General features: G+C 43.9%; 2 protein-coding genes across 2 annotated transcripts in view; one reads left to right on the top strand and one right to left on the bottom strand.

Annotated features, from left to right (window-relative positions):
- Nucleotides 1-21,859, bottom strand: part of SLC40A1 (solute carrier family 40 member 1) — a 747,507-nt gene that overhangs the window by 146,302 nt on the left and 579,346 nt on the right. The gene's annotated exons all lie outside the window — the stretch shown is intronic.
- The window catches only part of ANKAR (ankyrin and armadillo repeat containing), a 67,558-nt gene that overhangs the window by 10,859 nt on the left and 34,840 nt on the right, over nt 1-21,859 (top strand). The window contains exons 6-11 of the mRNA XM_082690501.1: nt 2,689-2,869; nt 4,777-4,996; nt 6,396-6,431; nt 12,939-13,140; nt 15,440-15,648; nt 18,735-18,839. Coding sequence (XP_082546627.1) covers nt 2,689-2,869; nt 4,777-4,996; nt 6,396-6,431; nt 12,939-13,140; nt 15,440-15,648; nt 18,735-18,839 — 953 coding nt within the window. The remainder of the gene's footprint in view (nt 1-2,688; nt 2,870-4,776; nt 4,997-6,395; nt 6,432-12,938; nt 13,141-15,439; nt 15,649-18,734; nt 18,840-21,859) is intronic.

The raw sequence follows: 21,859 nt of genomic DNA, 5'->3' as shown, positions 1-21,859 counted from the left end.
CCGCTGAGCCAGAGGGGACCAGTCCCACCGTTGCCCTGGGATGCCGTGGCGGAATGAGCTCTAGCTTCTGACTAATGCAAGCATCTGGTCACCAGGGTTGGTGACCCGCAGTTAGCTGGACTTGAATTTGCAGACTTTCAAAACCAGCAGGAGCTCCTTTCTCAGACCCAGGCGAGTGGAGTAATAGTATTTTCCTGGTACCCGTACCAGGTACTACAGAACCTTCAGTTTCAGAATCGCCCGCCCCCCATAGTTTTTCCTAGAGATGCTCATTCAGCGCTCAGGTGCTGTGACGACCTCATTCCCGTCTGAGCTCTCCGTAGGGATCCGCTGCTGGGACCCTGACGCTCAGCAGGCCCCAGGCAGGGACTCAGCCCTGACGCCGTTGCGTGAGCGATGCAGTGTCTCCTGGTTGTGGGTCCGCGTCATCTCTGGGCCAGGCTGCTGCTCACGCGTGCTGAAAAGCGGCGTCAGCTGTGAGACGTGTTGAGGCCCATCTACTGAAGTAAGGAGAATTTCTCCTAATTTTCTTGGTTTCAAGGAAGTGCTGCCTGGAACCCCTAATAATTTGGTGCAGAAACATCTTTTTTGGTCATTTTGCTTATAGTCATTCTTTTCTGTGCTGGAGAGGTCATTCTGTGTTGGCGCTGGACCAGAGAGTAATCGGAATGAATGATTGAAAACAGGCCACCTTATCTCCCCTCTTTGCTTTTAAGGGCCTTGTTATTGGACTGAACTCGCGTGGGTTGATATTCTCTTTCCTCAGCGTGGTTGATCTCCTAGGACCCCCAGGTCCCTTAAGAAAATAGAATCAGTTCCACTGGCCTTCCAGGCACGCCTGCAACATTTCAGTCCTAGACTGTTTTGGTTCAGGTTGGGTTCTCCTGCCATACCAGAATCAAAACGTAGGGACCACAGTCAGATACTCAGGACTCGGCCACCCATAAAAGTACAAGAATTCATGAATTATTAAGGTGACGATGACCAGAGCAAAAAGATTAATTTATACCAGGACTAAAACATCTTATTTTACCGGTATGGAGAGCAGACTAGCCTTGTGACACTGCTGTGGGTATTAGGAAGCAGGTGGCAGTGGAATATCAGGGAAATGTGGTGCTGGAAACTCCTCAGAAGCTGGGTGCCGGTTTCCAGGGAAGAGTATGAATGGGGTCATTGTATGAGGCTCCATCGTAGCGGTGACGGCACAGAAGGTCTGAGTAAGAACAGTGGTTTGTCACTCTGCAGGGCCTGGACGAGGGCTCCCTTGTGGCGCTGGCCTTGTGGGCTTTCTGTGCTTCCAAGGTCATCTTTTTTTGGGCCAGTGCAGGCTGTGGATCCACCCTTGGGTGGGAAGGGTGGGTCACGAAATTCTGTGGTAGAGACCGTCTCAGGGTACAGCCACCTTCACCCCCTGTTTCTTCTCCCGTTTCTAGGGTAGGATAGGCCCCTGCTGATTCTCAATGCTTGATTTGTATTGGATAAGTAAATTGAATTTCTAGAAGAAATCAACCCACATTCCCCTGGTGTGTGTTAAATGTATAAGTCTGTTGCATTGCCTCGGCAGTGATCGAAGAGTCAGCAGTGAGTACGGGGGCCCCAGGGGTAATCAGCAACTCCTGACCCCGTAACAGTTTACCACAGCTAGAGCCGGCTCCGGGGAACTGTAGAAAGAAGAGGTGTAGGCATTGGGACTCTATGGTGTGCCACTGGGCCACTCAGAGTCAGTGTGATCCCCTATGACTACATCTACGGAAGCAGGCATCTGGGACCTGGCGTATCTCTCTGTGGTGTCTACTCTTAGCAGCGTATATGACACCGAAGGAAGGTGAGCTACTTTCTTCTAGAAATTTAGTTTAGTCATCCACTGTAAATCAAGCACCCGGGTGTCACTCATACAGCTCCTTAAGGCTCTAGAAGCTATCGTTACTGTGGTGTGAAAGCCTTCAGATCCGGGTAAGATTCAGAGCGCCTGTCCCCGATTCCGGAGGCTGGAGTCCAGGGAGTCAGGCCAGCCCTCTGTCATGAAGGCGGCACCTCCGCAAGCCAGGGCCCACGGGCAAGGTGAAAAGTCCCACCCCCCGACCAGCACTGTATTTGCAGGATGTGGGTGAGGACAGCCTTAGTTTGTATTTGTGGTCTAGTGTCCTCGTCGGAGGAGAGCGTGGTGCGTGGGAAGAATGACAACCTCAGACAAATGTGACTAGGTCCTCAAGTATGCCCCAAGCCTGCAGAAGTCTGCTGTGTTCAGGAAGCTGGGATGGAAGTGGAGGTCCAGGAAGAGAGGACATTCGCCTCCGGCTAGTGCATAACATAGTATTTCCCTAAGACCTTCCTTTTCAATCAAGTACAATCTAAACTACAGTTCTACGGGCGCCTGAGTGGCTCAGTGGGTTTAGCCTCTGCCTTTGGCTCCGGTCATGATCTCGGGGTCCTGGGATCGAGCCCCACATCTGGCTTTCTGCTCGGCAGGAAGCCTGCTTCCTCCTCTCTCTCTGCCTGCCTCTCTGCTTACTTGTGATCTCTGTGTGTCAAATAAATAAATAAAATCTTAAAAAAATAAAAAATAAAATAAACTACAGTTTTATATTTAATTATTATAGAAAAAATATGGTTTAGTCAGCATAGAAAAAAAGTAGCAAATTACTTAAAAGTCAGAAAGATTTATCTTTTTTCTTCATGTTTTTATAGCTACTATGTGATCTGTTTTGAACTTGAAGCTTTCTATCATCAACTATATAAGACAAAATGGTGGGGAGCCATAAATGAAGTCGTGAACAGTCTGAAACCAAAAAGGCTTCCACTAACAGATGCTCAATTACATGAACAATTTAAGAAAAAATTTGGCTTCAAAAAAGCTATGAAATGCAAGGTATTTCAGTAATTCTGACATAATTTAGTGTACATAATATGTTATAGATAAGTGTATGTCTCAAATTTCTATCTTAGGGATAAATATTAGGTTAAATAAAGTTTTTGATGTGAAATAAAAACTCCACATTTCAGCAGCTTAGAAGCTATATAATTTTGGATTATAAATCTCTGGTAGGGTTACAAAGTAATCTGTTAATGGACCGCATCGTGGCCCATCTTCATAAAGGCTCGTGCGCACTGACTGCTGCTTTTGTGTGCCAGGCGCTTCCTAAATCCTTTTAACAAACTTTCTCAAGGTACTCGGACATTGTTATCATTCCTGTTTTACATGTGAGAAATTTGACATGCAGCGAGTTAAGGATCTTTCCCAAATCACACTAAATGGCAGAGTCAGGCTTCAGTCCTGGGACCCAAACTTGAGGAACAAACTTGTCATCCTGAATGAGATTTCTGTACCTGTTTAAACAGGCCTTGAAGGACGGCTTCTGGAACTAGAAGTGGTGAGCTCACCCACTTTAATGGGTCCACTGGCCTTTATTTACCATGTATTTGTCTCAATGTCCATAAATTTAAAATTTTAATGAGCTCTTTTTTAAAATTTTTTATTTATTTTTTTCATTTCTTTTCATTGTTCCAGAATTCGTTGTTTATGCACCAAACCCAGTGCTCCATGCAATCCGTGCCCTCCTTAAGGACCACTACCTGGTACCCCGACCCTCCGCCCCCCTCCCCTCCAAAACCCTCAGTTTCTTTCTCAGAATCCACAGTCTCTCATGGTTCACCTCCCCTTCCAATTTCCCCCAACTCCCTTCTCCTCTCCATCTCCCCATGTCCTCCATGCTATTCCTTATGCTCCACAAGTAAGCAAAACCATATGATTATTGACTCTCTCTGCTTGACTTATTTCACTCAGCATAATCTCCTCCAGTCCCATCCATGTTGCTACAAAAGTTGGGTATTCATCCTTTCTGATGGAGGCATCATACTCCATAGTGTATATGGACCACATCTTCCTTACCCTTTCGTCCATTGGAGGGCATCTTGGTTCTTTCCACAGTTTGATGACTGTGGCCATTGCTGCTATGAACATTGGGGTACAGATGGCCCTTCTTTTCACGACATCTGTATCTTTGGGGTAAATACCCAGGAGTTCAATTGCAGGGTCATAGGGTAGCTTTATTTTCTTAAAGAATCTCCACACTGTTTCCCAAAGTGGCTGCACCAACTTGCATTCCCACCAACAGTGTAAGAGGGCTCCCCTTTCTCCACATCCTCTCCAACACATGTTGCTTCCTGTCTTGTTAATCTTGGCCATTCTCACTGGAGTAATGTGATATCTCAATGTGGTTTTGATTTGAATCTTAATTTTAAAATATTAAGTAGTCAATATGTCTCAAAGAAGAGTGTCCTGTTTTTACATCTCTATTTTGAGACCTAGAGCAAAGAAGACAAATTTTATTTCTGTAGCTGTATGTTTCTAGTTTCTAGGTTTCTAAATTAGATTGTTATTAAATCAAAAGAACCCAGTGATCTCCCTTTGTTTAAGTATTTCAGAAAGAAAATTGTCTATCCTGTTTTAACTGTCTTCAAAGAAAATTCTACAACTTCTCCCTAAAAAGTAGTGGAGGAAAAAAAAAACTTCCCAAAAATATTTTTTAAATTTCTCAGTGTTTTTTATAGTTCTAATAATTTTAATCATTGTTCAGTGAGACATGGATCTTGTGAAAATTCTACCCTAACTGGGTACCAATCCTGTGATAATATTAATATATATTTATTATGTTATATATTAACATTGTATCTATTGAAAGTATGTTAGTATGTTTATTGTTCTTTTTTTTTTCCTTAAGCTACACTTGAGGTATATTTTGAAAAAATTTACTCTGACCCTCTTAATAATTTTAGAGCATCCCATTTGGGATGAAGTCTGCTGTCGAAAGAGGATTGTCTGCTGTTTTCCATACATTTAGCCGTAAAACCTCAAGCTTGACCATCAACGTTTCAGACGAATCAGGTTATGCCATTTTCCATCACGCTGCCCTGCACAACCGAGTGGCCATCATATGTCAGCTGCACAATGCGAACTTCAACGTCAACCAGAGACGCTTTATTATGTTTAGCCAAGGTACCATGAAGTTTCTACATTTGAAACTGGTTTTCTTTGACTTTCTGCCCTGATTCAGAATGAAGAATGCATGTTGACGTTGGTGCAAGATTAAAGTTTGGCTTTGAGACCCAGAGCAAAGCTGAGGTTTTGTTTCCCTTATTTTTATTTCAGAAGGGGTCCTTCTAGTTTTCTAAGTGTATCCCTTATTGCTGTCCTGTATAGTATCATTTATTGGTTTACTGTGTCTCCCTCACTTGACCATAAGCTCCTCACAGGCAGTGATTTGGTTTACTTTGTTTGCCATGTTATTCGAGTGCCCAGAAGAAAGCCTCCGAAGTGGATGCCGGGTGAGTGCCTGGTTGGACGGATGCAGGGTGGCACTGGTAATCACTGGGATGATTAATATACAGTGATGTACCGTAGCAATTCAGAGAAAAGGTAGATAAATGGAGAACCCAGCAGGACATCTATTTCTTATCCTCAAATTCTCAACCAGGGAACAGTTTCTTCATGATACATAAAAAATTATAATGAATAACAAAAAATTCATCCATAATAATAATTTTTTAGATTAATGGGCCCCTTAAGGCTAACTTAGTTTTGACTTTAAAAAGCCATTTTTCCTGAGTATTAGATATGCATACCTATATATGTATTTGTTGGAATAAATTTAACCAGTATAAAAATGATAATGTTGAAAATGAAGGTAGAAGTCCTCCATAACTGAAGAGGGCATTAGAGATAAAATATCAGAAACAGCTGATACCACAATATTGGCAGTAAGAAGCGATGATTTTATATTTTAACCAGCTATCTTAAAAACTTTTGTTGAATTTTCACGCACCAAAACAAAATGTTCCGCTTTAATCCTGCTGACTACTAATTAATTCTGTAATTAAAATGTTTTGAAATTAGGATACTTCTCTAGATTAAAACAGAGCAGACATTCAGTTAAATTTAAATTCAGTGAATACTCTGTTCTTTAAAGATATGTTATATTTTAAGCCTTTTTTGGTGTGAAAAAAAATCTTTTGTAAATTGAAGTCTCTCCTTTGTGTTGTGACTACTTGAATGTCCAGTTGCTAAGAATTGGTTGCATTTTGAAGTATGGAAAATGTATGCTTCTACCTGCAATGTCTGCGCATTATGACTTTGCCACACAGAACAGCCCGAAGTGTCAGTTTTGACGAGAAGCTTGAGAGGCAGCGCCCCAGGTCTGCTCTGCCATGATGGCAGGACGGCCACCATGCCCAGATGGCTTGACCAAAGCTTGAGCTCGGTCCTGTTTGATGTAATCCTGCTTTTGGTGTCCAAACATGGGCATTTTGTTCCTATTCATATGAGTTTATTTTGACTAATTTAGGCAACTGCTGCATATTAATAATCGTACTTCTGTGTGTATTCCCCTTTAAAACAGAGTCATCAAAAATGGACATGAAAAAAGAAAGAAATGGTAAGACATAAATGAAATATTTGGTATGTTTGGAAAAGTTATTGCATATATTAAAACTCTCCTTATAGAATATAATCTCCAAAATGTTCTGTCCCAAGAGCATGTCACGTGATGATGTTGTGTCTCTGTTTTGAAGTGTGCACTGTATTTTCTAGCCGTGGCCATTTATTCACATTCCTCTTAAGTCTTGGGGATTTTTTCTTTTTTCTTTTTTCCCACTGTGGGATTTGCAGTTACCTCCCCTTATTTGCACAAAATCAGACCCCTTGAACTTGGAGAATCAGAATTTTAAAGGCCGTGTCTTCTGTACCTGTTTCTACAAGACTGTGCCTTCATTCTCTGCGTAGAGGCATTCAGGGAGGGTCCGTTGTTTCGGGCTCTCGTCGTCTTTGGGGGACCTGTGACAGCCACCTGCAGCTTGGCTTGTCACCAGAACACGGGAGACTGGACAGGAAGGTCTGCGACGTGGCATGATCTAGCCGTTCTTCCAGCTCAGGAGTTTAACATCTGTTTTTAATTCCAGTGTAACTCAGTACAGTTTACCTTAGCGTCGGTGTGTGACGCGTGATTCAGCGATCTGTCCAGCACTCGGTGCGCTGTCCCCTGGGCCTGCTTCACCCTCCCCTGCCCTCCTCCCCTCTGGGAACCACCAGTTTGTCCTGAATGTTTGAGTCTGTTTTTTGTCTCTTTTTTATTTGTTTGTTTGTTTTGCTTCTTAAATTCTACATGGGAGTGCAGCATTTGTGTTTCTCTGGTCACTTATGTCACTTGGCATTACATCCGGATCCAGCCATGCTGGAGCGAATGTTAAGATGTCCTTCCTTTATGGCTGGATAATATTCCACAATACACACACACACCACACATTTACCCACTCACCTGTCGACGGACACTTGGGCTGCTTCCACATTTTGGCTATTGTAAATAATGCTGCCATGAACATAGAGGTTCATGTATCCTTTTGAGTTATTGTTTTTTAGTTCTTTGGGCAAATACCCAGTAGGGCGATAACTATATCATATGGTAATTCTATTTTTAAATTTTTGAGGATCGTGTCCACACTGTTTTCCACAGTGGCTGTACCAGTCTGCATTCCCGCCCACAGTGCATGAGGGCTCCTTTTTCTCCACCTCCTCACCAACACTCATTGTTTCTAGTGCTTTTTAGTCACTCTGACAGGTGTGAGGTGGTCTCTCATTGTGGTTTTGATCCGCATGTCCTGATGACGAGTGACATTGAGCATCTTTTCATGTGTCCGTTGGCCACCTGGATGTCTTCTTTAGAGAAACGCTATTCACATCTTCTGCCCATTTTAAAATTGGATTGTTTGTTGCCTGAGTGTAGAGTTTTATATGTTCTTTATATATTTTGGATACCAACCCCTTATCAGATGTATTACTTCTAAATATCTTCTCCTGTTCAGTAGGTTGTCTTTAGTTTTATTGATTGTTTCCTTCGCTGTGCAGAAGCTTGCTATCTTGATGTAGTCCCAATAGTTTATTGTTGCTTTTGTTTCTTTGGACTCAGGAGACATATCTAGAAACCTGCTCTTATGGCTGATGTCAGAGACATTACTGCCCATTCTCTCTCTTATGATTTTTATGGTTTCAGGTCTCACATTTATGTCCTTAATCCATTTTGAGTCTATTTTTGTGTGTGGTGTAAGAGAATGGTCCAGTTTCATTCTTCAGCATGTGGCTGTCCAATCTTCCCAACACCATTTGTTCAAGAGACTGTCACATTGCATCTTCTTGCCAAGGAGAGTTTGCTTTTATTTTTTTAAAGGTTTTATTTATTTGTTTGACAGAGAGAGACACAGTGAGAGAGAGGGAACACAAACAGCAGGGAGCAGGAGAGGGACAAGCAGGCTCCCCACTGAGCAGGGAGCTGGATGAGGGGGCTCGATCCCAGGACCCTGGGGTCATGACCTGAGTCGAAGGCAGAGGCTTAACAGCTGAGCCAACCAGGTGCCCCAGAGAGTTTATTTTTAAAGAAACCATTTACAAAGACCTGAATCTAGTAGGGGGAAGGCGGTGGTTCATCAAACCAGCCGTGTTCTGTCAGTGGAGGAATGTAGCGAGCCCGAGATGATCTTGGACACGGAACGGGCGCTGACCTCATTCCCTCCCTCTGCAGTGTCCTGTCGGCAGTCCCCACTGGCGGACACTGACAGAAAGCCAAAAGGCCAGGGATTGCGAATTGTGCAGCGCGGGCAGTAAGGGGAGGAGGGCGGGGGCGCTGCAAGGAGCTCCTCTGAGCCACCCATACTGTAGGCGTTTGCAGCTGAGGAACAATAGTGTGCTTCCTGCATTTTGCCTTCTTTGTTCATTTCCTAAGGTTCATTTATCCCGGCCGTCTATGATATTGTCCCTCTGGTGTGTCTCCCTCACTTCAATAAGCTTCATAAGGGCAAAGATTTGGTTCACTTTGCCGTGATACTCCGGTAGCCAGAAGAAAGCCTGGCCCTAGTAAGTGATTACGAACTAGCTGTGAAGTGGACACACGAAAGGATGGGTGCGGGCCGCGTCAGACCATCACGGCAGGTTCACAGAGTCCCGTAATACAGATATTCAGAAAAAAGACATAAATATGCCTTTCAGGTCCCAGGGGAGCATCTATTCCCCAGACCAGGATTCCCAACCAGGGAATACATCAGCCCCTTCAGAACTTCAAATACCTCAATTGTATTTGTATTTGCATTGTATCCCCTTCAAATACATCAGCCCCTCCAGAACTTCCCTAATTCTGGCGTGTCGCAGGTCCGTGTTTTCTGTTGACCTTGAGCGCAGGATAGTTCCTTGCTGTGCGGGGCCTTCCTGTGCACTCTAGGATGTTTAGTATGAAACACTGAACTCTTCCTCTGAAAACAATAATGTGCTGTTAATTAATTGAATTTAAATTTTTAAATGTTAGGGGAAAAAAAGAATGTTTAGTATTGCTCCTGGCTTCTAACCATTGCCGGCAGCAATGCCCACCCTCGCGGTGACAAATGAAAATGTCATCAGACATACAGACGTTGGGGGAGAGCACTTTACCCCAGGATGCTGGGATAGACCTTCAAGCACAGGGGAATCGTCCAGGGACCTTGCTGAAATGCTGATTCTGATTCCGAGGGCCTGGGTGGGTGCCAAGATTCAGCATTTCTAGGAAGCACGCTTTAAAGTCACGCAAGGGAGTAGAAGAATGGTACTTCTGCCCTCAGGTTGGGCTGCAAAAAATCTCTCTCTCTTTTTTTTTTTTTTTTTGCCTTTGGAGGAAGGTAGAAAAGAGGGAGAGGCGGTAGGAGGCTTGTGTGGTTTTTTAAAAAATCCTCTTCAGGTCACTGTGATATGTTGCCGCTGCTGAGAGCAGCTAACAGCCTTTGGCTGACTGAAATGAGCAACCATGTTCTCTAGTCCCCTGATTAGGTCTCAGTCTTGGGGAGCCTGGGCTCCTGGACTGTGAACTTGACCTGTCAGTCCCCGCCCCCCCCTTAGGTACGTCAGGGGGCCGGATAGGGGCTGCGGTTGGGTATTTTCCTGCGCCAGGGCAGGTTCGGCTCCGATAAAATTCAGCAGGTTTGGCTCAGAAAACACCGTTTCTCCCCAGGGCAAGCCTTGTTAAGAGAAATGGAGTGGTCTGGCCTGTCTCCAAATGGTCCCTTTTCCCTGCTCCCCACCCCCAAATCTTTCTCTGATACCCACCCTGAGGACTTGGTCAAACGCCTGGAGTTAAAACTCCCTGAAGCATGGGGACCCCCTGAGACGGGGTCGCCCTGGAGTCTTTAACTCCCCAGCTTACCACGATGGGCGTGCGGCAGGTTGTCCACGACAGTGCAGATTTTCCTTCTGTTACCAAAACCTGGTTCCGCCGCCGCTGCTCAAAAAGCCTGTGCCCTGGAGATGAGCTTTGACTGGAAAGGAATATATAAGCTTTACTCAGGAGGCTGGCCACCTGGAGAGAAGGCGGACTCTTGTCCAAAGGCCAACTCCAAGGTTTTTCTTGGCCCAAGAAGGATTTTGAGGGAGTTTCAGGCCGTAAACCGTCAATCAGCTGCAGCAGTCTGTCGCATTTGTGTAACTACAGGCCGACTCAGTGGTGTCAGTTTTAGACGTTATCACAGTGCAAGGCAGTTGTGCAAAGGGGTCTGGTTCCTAGTGCCAAGGGTTGTGCAGGAGGGTCCGGTCTCTGTTTTGTGTTGTGTAAAAGGCTTCTGTTCTTTCTGGGAAAGGACATGTGATCCACAGGTAGACAAAGGCTCATCGATCCCACGACGAGGGGTGATCGCTAAAACTGCAGGACTGCCAGGAAGGCCGGAGGGCCCGAGGCGGCCGCACTGCTCTCGCCTGGGTGCGCTGGAGGTTTGCTTTCAGCCCGTTATGCTTGTGCGCATCAGCCTCTCTGTATCCCATCTCTGGGGGCGGCATTTGTGCCAAGATCTCACCTTTCTGTCATATCTAAGAAGAGTTTTTGATCTCCGAGTTTGTTTGATTTTCTACTTGCTTAGGACGGAGTGGGGACGGAAGTGTCCCCCATGCCTGGCCAGCCTGGAAGACCAAGCCGTGATTTTAGATCGATAAGTCAGGTCAGATATTACAGAGGATCGAAGGCTACGGCATAAGCTTCGACGAGTAAGGCCGACTGGAGGCCACTGGAAGTGTCTGAGTTGGGAGAAAACCAGTGCTTCCCTCGGGAATTACCACTCAGACTGAGAAGTAGGAGTTCGCTGGGCCTGGTCAGGAAAGCGTCGTTTGGGAGAAGGAGGCTGTCAGACAGTCGGACTAGACCAAATCAGCGAAATCAGGGAGCCTTGAAGGGGAAGAGGCACTGTCCGTCAGCGCGCTGCGGCCACCGGCGCCAGGAGCACCTTCCTGGGCCAGCTGGGCCGCGGGCTGGCCGCCCCGTGTCTGACGGGCTGCGAGAAGGCCCAGATGAAGGAGCGAGCTGTGTGTGTGCTGGTGTTTGGGGGGAGGGGGCAGCTCACGGTTTAGGCTGAACTGCAGCCAGTGGATCCGTTTCTCTACCGTCATCAGGTGGCCTGGAGAAGCCCCTGGAAGGAAGATCAGATTTCTATTTTGAAATAACGGGTTCTGAAGGGCAGGAACGATGTGGGTAGGGTGTAGACGTGCCGGGTGGGGCGGCGGTGGCGGAAAACATGGTCGTAGAGACACTTAGCCTTGGTGGTGGACTGGTTGTGGGGATGAGATGACATGGAGATACCAAGGAGTCTTCCAGAACAGGCTGGTTGGGGATTCCTTCACTGATTTAGGGATCAGGTGTGGAGGGAAAAAAATTTGACTCAGAGCATGTGAAGTTTGAGGTAGAGACACCCAGTGAGATGTTGGAGATAAAGATGTAGAGCCTGGTGGAAAAACAAACAAACAAACAAACAAACAAACAAACAGATGTAGGGACATAATCCTAGGAATCATCAACTTTTCGGTGGTAAATGAAGTCACTACAAAGCTAAAAAGGCCCAAGAAGGAGCCTGAAGGCTCACAGGGGCCTCAGAACAATGAGAACATCCTGGAGGAGACTGTGGAGGAGTAACCAGAGGGAGAGAAACGGGGGTGATGATGTCACAAAAGCCAAGGAGAAAAAAGCTATTTTAGAGAGGAGGAACCGGGACGCCTGGGTGTCTCAGTTGGTTAAGCAGCTGCCTTCAGCTCAGGTCATGATCCCAGCGTCCTGGGATCGAGCCCCACATCGGGCTCCTTGCTCCGCAGGGAGCCTGCTTCTCCCTCTGACTCTGCCTGCCTCTCTGTCTGCCTGTGCTTGATCTCCCTCTTTCTCTCTCTCTGTCAAATAAATAAATAAAATCTTAAAAAAAAATTTATAGAGAGGAAGAACCTTACTGCTGAGAAGTAGACAAGAACTGAAAACCACCCACTGGATTTTGTGGCATCGAGGGCTTTTGTCAGACTATTTTTCCTTCAATTTCAAAGGATCTTGCTTCCTACTACAAAGCAGTTAAATGAAATGAAAAATAACTTAAACAAGAAACAATTTATTTGGTCACAAGACTATTTTATACATTGACTTAATTTTTCAAACAAGAAACAACTTATTTGATCACAAGGCTATTGTAAATATGGACTTAATTTTTCAAATATTTAATATTTTCAATGTTATTTATTCTTAATTTATGAAGAAGGATGGATTTTTAATGGTCATTCTGAGTGAAAGAAATATAGAATTGCCTAAATTAATCCTGATAGTGCTTTTCTTGGGGCTTTTGTATCACAGTACTAAGTTCTGTGGACGGCTATCAAAAAGACATCTTTTAGTTAATTATTTAAATTATTTATTTTTAAAGATTGTATTTATTTATTGGAGAGGGAGAGAGAACAAGGGCAGGAGAGGGCGAAGCAGACTCCCTGCTGAGCAAGGAGCCGGATGCTGAGACCATGACCTGAGCTGAAAGCAGAAGCTTAACCCACTGAGCCACCCAAGGGCCCCCAAAAGGTATGCTTTTTTGGATAGACATGTTAGAAATTGATCACTTAAGTAACTGTCCATCCATTTTAGGTCCAACGCCTCTACACCTGGCAGCGCAGGCTTGCTCGTTGGAGGCAACCATCTGTCTACTCTGTTTCAAAGCTGATTACACGCTTTCTGAGAAGAGAGGCTGGATGCCCATTCACTTTGCTGCTTTCTATGACAATATCGGCATCCTCATTGCCCTTCATAGGAAGGATCCTAGTTTGCTGGAGGCAGAGGCAACAGCTGAGTAAGTTATTAAGCATTTGTAAAAATACAAATTTCTGCTTTTTTGACTTGCCCCAAACACTAACAGTAAAGGAATGGTTGGTATCATTGACGTGAACGGTGTAAGGCTTACTCTGTTCTTCTCTGTATCTTCTTCGCCTACCACTTACCTGTAGAATGTATAAAGGCAGAACTTCTACTAGCCTACCGCATGCCATCTCAGTGGTGTGGCTCTACAGACTAGTTTATCAAGTTCACTACTTAGCACTCTGGAAGAAGCCCGAGACTGGGAAGGAGAAATGTGCTCTACCTTGGAGCCTAACCAACCAGGGGGCAGCTCAGTGCTCTAGACCAGTGTGGAGAGGCCTCAGGTCACAGGAGGAACATCCAGTGGTATTCGGAAAAGAAACACATTAGAAAGAAAATAACTTTGGGGGCACCTGGTGGCTCAGTTGGCAAAATGTGTGGCTCTGGATCTCAGGTGTAAGTTTGAGTTCCAGGTAGGGGACAGAGATTCCTCAAAAATAAAAGCTTCTAAAAACAATTTTTTTTTTTTTTTTAAGAAGAAAGTAACTTTGAAATAGGGAAACATCCCAAACACAGTTTCACAGATTAGCTTCTATTTCACAATTTCTATTTCACAATTTTATTTCATAATTTCGCAGAGGACCAACCTTTATGATGGAGGTAAACCTTCTCCTGAAGGTACATTCTTGGTAGTAATTGAAAGACAGGCTCTCATTTGGAATCTGAACAGGATTTAGGCATTGTTTCATTAGATATTTCTGGGTCTTCATACAACCTGACCATTATTATTTAGTGAAGAAATTAATTCTCCCTCTAGGTTGGGGCAGAGATGTGTATAGAGAGAGCTTTCAGGACACCAGGGTCTCTTGCTAATAGATTCTCTAACTAATAGATTCTGGAAAGAGCCATGGAATGTAGAGACCCCAGTCGGCTCTGACTCTGTCATATTGTGACAATGTGTCTGAGCAGAAGGGGGTTTGGGGATAAAGACTGTGGATTGCAAAAAGCCAGTTGCAAATCAGAGGTAGAAGGAAGACGCTATCTGTGAGCATAAGGAAAAGGAAAGGCTTCATAGAGAGGACAGTTCCCGACGTTGGGATCTCTGCGGAGCTGACGTAGAGCGCACCCGCGCAGGGGGCGTGACTGCGGAACATGCAGGAAGGCAGGACAAAGAACGAGAGGTCAGCGCACCGACGGTCGTTAGCCTGACCTTCAAGTCAAGTTGGTGAGGCCGTTCATGAGCTAGTGTCCTGGAGAAGGACCCTGCAGGGCAGGGGGAAGGCCAATATGGAACTGAAAAGAGAAATTTAATTTATTTGATAGTATATTTTTTCATATGAGGAAACTCAGAGTGATGCTGTTAAAATAGAAGTAGTCTTTGCTCCTACTCCCGACTAGGATCAAGAAAGCAAGAGAACAGTCTTGTTAAGTACAAAAGGGAGAAAGTGAGGAGATACATGTGTACTCATAAAGACAAGAGTTTCCCCAAGGCCCAGTAAAAAGGGAAGGGGGGGTCTAGGGCCAACTGGACAGAGGTGAAAGTTCGAAGACAGAAAGCAAGATAAGCGGGGCTTCATGAAGAGAGGAAAGCCAGGGTGTAAGGGTAAAGTAATCACATTTGAGGCTATGTGACATGGTGACAAGAGAATGAGAGGGGAACACGTGTCAAGACCAAGCACCTTATTCACCCCGACACTAACACTGTGAGCTGAATGCTGTTCCCCTCGTTCTCGACAGATGAAAATGTAACCCAGTTCGCTTCCAATCACATTGTAGTCAGCAGATCTGATAGTTCAGATAAGGTTCAAGTTGCGGTGACAAAAGTCTGCCAAAACTTCGTAGTTTAGACAAGGTGACCGTGTAGGTTGCTTCTTCCCATGTGGTTTCCGTGTCCTCATACAAGACGGACTCCTGCTTTCATCGTTATGCCTATGCTTCAGCCATGAAGGGAAAAAGAAATGAAAAGTGATAGCGCATTCTTTTCTCCTCAGGGAGTTGCCCCTCTAACTTCTACAGCGTCACACTGGCCAAACGTGGGCATGTGTCCCAGCTTTCCGTAAAGGAAGCTGGGACACGTCACATCGTAGCCTTGTGCCCAACCCAAACATCTTCACGATCTAAAAAGTAGACAGTGCGATTTTGAGAAACTCTGTTGGTTTCTGCCACAAGAAGGAAGCTGGGATTTGAGAACCGGACAAAATGGGTTGGAGCATTACCTGAGCCTCAGTTTCCTCATTTGTAAAATGTGCTGATAATACTTGTGCTTACTTACTGTGATACGTCCTGATTTTTAGGAATCAGTGCACTCCCCTGCTACTCGCTGCCACCTCAGGAGCACTGGACACTATTCAGTACCTATTTTCTGTCGGTGCTAATTGGAGAAAAACAGACATCAAAGGAAACAACATAATTCATTTATCAGTGCTAACTTTTCACACAGAAGTTCTCAAACATATAATAGAGTTAAATATTCCTGAACTCCCAGTTTGGAAAACTCTCGTAGGTGAGTATACAACACATAATTGCTTTATAAACAAATGTTTTGATTATCACTCAGCTTAGTCATTGATGCTTACTCTGAAGTAGAGCAAATAAAATAATACGTGCATCATATTTTAAAGTTAAAAATCGTAAAATAAACATTTTTTAGTTACAACCAGAAATAAAAATAATACTGAGCTTTATTTTGTATGTACAAAAGTAGTTTTATTTCCAAAATCAAAGAGTCATGACCCAGACTGTATCTTATACAATTATATTGATTTTATTTTCCAACGTTCTCCAAAGTCCGTCTATCTTGTTCTCCATCAAAAAAGTAAATTAAAAACAACCACCAAACAAGGAAAGAAGAAGGAAATTAAAGTTCAAGTGAAAAAGATTCCTTCCAGTTTATTTCTTTTAATTTAAAAGACAGATTCAGCAACATTTTTCCTCCTATATTGATAAACGTGTGAACATTTTTGCTGGAGATTTTTTTCCAAATCTGGGTTCAGAGTAGCCAGAACTCTTATAAAGGTAAGGGCTACTAGGGCAATTGAATGCACATGTCTAATCTGACTGTCTCCCAAGACCCCGCTAAGTGACACGAGCTCACAGAAGAACGTCGGCCACAGCAGGAGACACACACTCAGGAGGCGGCGGGGACGGATGCCGCAGCCACAGAATATTGGGAACAGCGAGACGCGGCCTTCGCAGGCTGGAGAAGTCATCCCGAGCTAACGTGGGGAAGCTGAGGACTTCTCAGCCCTCCTCCGTGAATCTCCTGGGGCTCTAGGACCCACAGTGCCCGTCGGGAATGTTCTCTGCTGAGGCTAGCCGGAAGAGACCTAGATGTACTACCGTAGGGACTCTCAACAAACAGGAAACTGGGAGTCTGACCCAAGAGAAAAGCAAGGGGATCTCAAAGACGGCGGCAAAGGGAGGCCCCAGAATGGACTCTGTGCTCCGGCCAAAGGGAAAATGTGGGAGACTCTCCCAGAAGGTACAAAGAACCCTGCGGAGATGAAATCACGTAAGGAATTATTACCTCCAGGAAAGATAAAAGTAAGAAAGGAGCCCAAACAGTAGTACTTTGCAATGCTTACCTGTGAATAAGATCGTTCAGGCGTGAGAACGTAAGTCTGGAATATTAATTTAGCTGAATACTATAAACATGGGGAAGGGAGACCGGAAATGGCCCTGCAGTGCTGGAAGAGCTGCTCATGCACCATAACATGAAGTCGACCGAGGATGTCTCAGATGGATACGGCGCCGGGGCACCCGGGGGGCCCAGTCGGTTAAGTGTCTGCCTTTGGCTCGGGTCATGATCGCAGGGTCCTGGGATCCAGCCCTGCATCGGGCTCCCTGCTCAGTGGGGAGCCTGCTTCCCCCTCTGCCTCCGCTCCCCCCGCCTATTCTCTCTCTCACACACACAAAGAAAGAAAATCTTTTTAAAAAATTAAAATAAGATAAAATTGATACAGGAAAAATAAATGTATTTAGAAATAGGGAGATATGTAAGTCACAGAAGGTATAGAGGAGTCCAAAGTGGTTAAATCTGGAGAGATGAACTCAGAAAAATGGAGAGGGTGAGTCAGGGAACCACTATATTTTGTTATGGGCCTTTCAGTAATATTGAACTCTGAATCATTTTACTAAAATAAAACTAAAACAAGAATGAAGCCAATTGGGGAATGTAAACTGATGGCTTTCCCAACAACTGATTTTAGGATGGGATAAGATATATTTAGGATTTTCAATGCCATTCCACTGACTCAAGAAGTTTGAATAATTAGTTCCAAAAGCACTCAATACCTGATTTTGGAGATTACTGGGTACCGGGAACACATTCCGATTGCATCAGCCACGAGATCCTGGAGAGGCTCCAATGCTTATCTGCATGTGTGTGTCATCATCCCAGGCTTCTTAGGAGGAACTCAGAAGACCATCCTGTTACTTTTAAGAGAATAACTCATTTGAAATACCTCAATAGTTGGAGGAACCAGCCCCTGACAGGAAGAGCCTAATGGCACAAAAAATTCCCAACAGCCACTCCTTCCTGCAGCCATTGTCGGGAAGTGCGGGTACTGACCTGAACACAGCAATGACTGGAGAGAGTGTGGCTGTCGCCTCTTTGAGCCCTGGAGTAGGTCTCCTTGCTCACACAGCGCACTTCCACGACGAGGAAAGGAAGCATTAGTCACAGTTTATTGGACATCTCCAGGGTTAGCTCCTGCAGAGCAGCTGAATGTGAAGAGATCCGAATTTTGAGTGATCTAGCAAAGGCAGGATTAGACCAGATTTGCTATTACAAGGGGTTGGGAAAAGAGAGACCAGGAAAGGATACTTCCAAAAGGTTTTTTTTTTTTCTTGTACCGTAGATGTTGTTTAGAAGCATCTATATTTATTTGCATTATCTCCTGTCTAGAGTATAAGTTACTTAAGATTTTTTGAAATGTCTTCTTTATCCTCAGGCGATGTACAAAACTTCGTATATGATCTAATGGGTATTAAATTTTTATTGACAATAACGTGGCTTACTTTGCCATCCTTGAAACTTACACTCAGAATTTTTTCTAAAGATTCATTTGTTTTAGAGAAAGAGGGCGCATGCAAGTGGGGGGAGGGGCAGAGGGAGAGAATTCCGAGCAGACCCCCCACCGAGCATGGAGCACCGCGGGGCTCAGAGTCGCCACCCCTGAGATCATGACCTGAGCCGAAACCAAGAGGCAGGCACTTAAGGGACTGAGCCACCCAGGTGACCCCACACTCAAATTTTGGTCAGCAACGGATGTCAGGCAAGAGAAACGTGCACTGATTTCCCAGTGTATCTGAGCCTCATGACCCGTCAATCTAAGTCATTCAGACCAAAGATAAAAAATTTCAGAATTTGTGGTGCTAACTCTACAGATTATAAAACCTTAAAGACGGTGGGCACTTGCTGTCCGTTCAGCACCACATCGAAGGCCGTGCACAGAGGGAATTTAATGAACAGCATTTGGTGGTGATAGTGGTGACCTCCACGCACAGCTTCACTTGGTCTGTACAAAGCAGATCAGTCATTCCTACTTGTAAAATTATAATGTGTGTTTCCTGTTGAACACTTGCCAGAAATGTTGCAGTGTGAAAGCTATAAACGACGGATGATGGCTGTGATGTCCTTGGAAGTAATTTGCTTAGCGAATGACAGCTACTGGAAATCCATTTTGGATGCAGGTGATGTAAAGTCCCTTAACTGTCTTTGGCTTACGGTATTTTATGTGGGGCTATAATTTTGTTCAGTCACTTTAAAATCTATTTTTTAAGCTTTTATTTCTTTATTTGAGAGGCAGACAGAGCAAGAGAGTGAGTGAGAGAACAAAAGCAGGGAGAGCTGCAGAGGGAAAGAGAAAAGCAGCCCCTCCCCCACGGCCCCTCCCTCCCCCCGGAAGCCCAGTGCAGGGCTCAGGTCCAGGGATCATGACCTGAGCTGAAGGCAGATGCTTAACTGACTGAGCCACCCAGGTGCCCCTTAAAATCTATTTTTAATTGTAGAGGAAACTTTTTAATTGATTTTAAGTTTCCATTTTTCTTTTTTCTAAGATCACTTCCTTTACCCGACAAATATATATAGATATAAATATTTTTATATATTAATTTATAAATATTATATAACGATATATTTTTAAAATTTGAACGTAGTTGACACACAATGTTATATTAGTTTCAGATGTACAATTAGTGATTCAACAACTCTATACATATATTATGCTATGTTCCCCATAAGTGTAGCTACCATCTGTCCCCATGCAATTTTTTCAAATTCTTATTTAAATTCTGTTTAGTTAACATACAGTGCAGTATTGGTTTCAGGAGTAGAGTTCATGATTCATCACTTCCATACAACACCCGCTGCTCATCACAGCAAGCGCCCTCCTTAACGCCCATCCCCCGTCCCGCCCATCCCCGACCCGCCTCCCCACACCACCCCTCCGTTTGTTCTTTATCATTAAGAGTCTCTTGGGGCACCTGGGTGGCTCAGTGGGTTAAGCCTCTGCCTTCGGCTCAGGTCATGATCTCAGGGTCCTGGGATCCAGCCCCGCATCGGGCTCTCTGCTCAGCAGCGAGCCTGCTTCCCCCTCTCTCTCTGCCTGCCTCTCTGCTGACTTGTGATCTCTCTCTGTCAAATAAATAAATAAAATCTTAAAAAAAAAAAGTCTCTTATGACTGATTTCCCTCTCTCCTTTTTTTCTTTTCCCCTTCCTATGTGTTCATCTGTGTCTGTTTTGTTTCTTAAATTCCACATAGGAGTGAAGTCATATGATAATTGTCTTTCTCGGATTGACGTATCTCACTCAGCATAACACACTCTAGCGCCATCCGTGTCCTCACAAACGGCGAGACTGCATTCTTTTGACGGCTGAGCAACTTACACGCTGCACACACACTTCCCACATCTTTATCCACTCATCAGTCATGGGACATTTGGGCTTTTTCCATTATTTGGTTATTGTTGACAGTGCTGCTATAAACATCTTCTTTGTATATTCACTGATTGGTATTTTACAGGCATGCAGCCCTTTGAATCTGTGTTTTTGTATCCTCTGGATAAATACTTAGTAGTGCAATTGTGGGACCACAGGGTGGTTCCACATGTAACGTTCTGAGACAATGCCACACGGTTTTCCAGAGTTGCTGTCCCCAGCCTGCATTCCCACCAACAGCACCAGAGGTTCCCCTTGCTCCGCATCTTCGCCAACACCCGTTGTTGCTTGTGTTGTTAATGTGAGTCATTCTGACAGGTGTGAGGTGGTATTTCATTGTAGTTTTGATTTGCATTTCCCTGATGATGAGTGATGGGGAGCATCTGGTGTCTGTTGGCCATCTGGATGTCTTCTTTGGAAAAATGTCTATCCTTGTCTTCTCCATGCAACACTATGACAGTACCATTGACTGTATTCCCCACACTGTCCCTTTTATTCCTATGGTTTATTCATCCCGTATGGAAGCTTGTATCTCCCATTCCCTTTTACCTATTTTTTTTTACCCACTCTCCCCACCTCCCTCTGCTCTGGCAACCATCAGTTTGTTCTTTGTATTGAGAGTCTGAGTCTGCTTTTTGTTTGTTTATTCATTTATTTTGTTGTTGTTTTTTTTTAGATTTCACATATAAGTGACATCATATAGAATTTGTCTTTCTCTGATAACTTTGTATTTTATTTTCACATGAAAATTGGACATGATCAAAAAACTTTCTAAATTCCACTTCTCTAAAAATTTATAAACTCAAAAATGTTATTAAATTACTTCCTATTCTACATTTTATATGTACTTTCACTTAGAAATTATTCCTATGCTGTATTTACGCAATTTATTTTTAAAATTAAAAATAGTGGGTTTTTTGTGATGAGCACTGTGTATTGTATGGAAGGTTGAATCACTCGCTGCCTTGTATGCCTGAAACGAATACTACACTGTATGTTAACTCACTGGAATTCAAATAAAAACTTTAAAAAATAGCCATTCTTGTCCTGGGTTTGTAAGTAGACCTGCATTTAGAATTTAGGCTCATTTCTTGCCCTCTCTAACCCTAATTTCCTCGTTATTCAAATGATTCCTACCTCACGAGGTTGTTTTGAGAATACAACATTCTGAAATGATGGTATGTTCTATTTGCACTGTCCAGGATAGTATCCACAGCTCTGATGTGGATATTGGACACATATGAAATGCTCTATAAATATTTGTTGAATGAATAAAGGAATGAATAAAAAATACAGGTAGTACCCAAAAACCAACCTTTAGTGTTCCTAGAAACATGTACACAAAGGTCTGTGTCCGAAAAGGGAACCATAGGTAAGTGTTTCATTTCAGGTCGATAAATAAATAAAAGGCTAGTTATACCCGTTATATTTTCTGGCATTTCCAGTGTGCTCTAGGGGGTGTTCTGTGAGATCTTTCGCACGGAACTGATACATAAGCATCAGGTGAAGCCAGAGTTTTTATTTTTCACCATAGCTGGTGATCTCCATCCTTGAACCAATAGTTACTCATGAAGCTAAAGTTGTTTTTTTACTAAATTCAACACTTGTTTTCAGTTGTTTGCAAAAAAAAAAAAAAAAAAAAAGTAATAAAATGTTCAAACAATTGCACAAATACGTCACAAAAATTGGATGAAATACCAAAACTGAACTCTGTCATATGCTCAAAGAATTCATTCTTCCATCATGTTCAGCCAGAAGTCCGCGGTTGCAAGG

This window comes from Mustela nivalis (genome assembly GCF_964662115.1).
Source record: "Mustela nivalis genome assembly, chromosome: 11".
NCBI lineage: Eukaryota > Metazoa > Chordata > Mammalia > Carnivora > Mustelidae > Mustela > Mustela nivalis.
The sequence above is the reverse complement of the archived record's forward strand: the minus strand, read 5'-3'. Positions and strand labels throughout refer to the sequence as shown.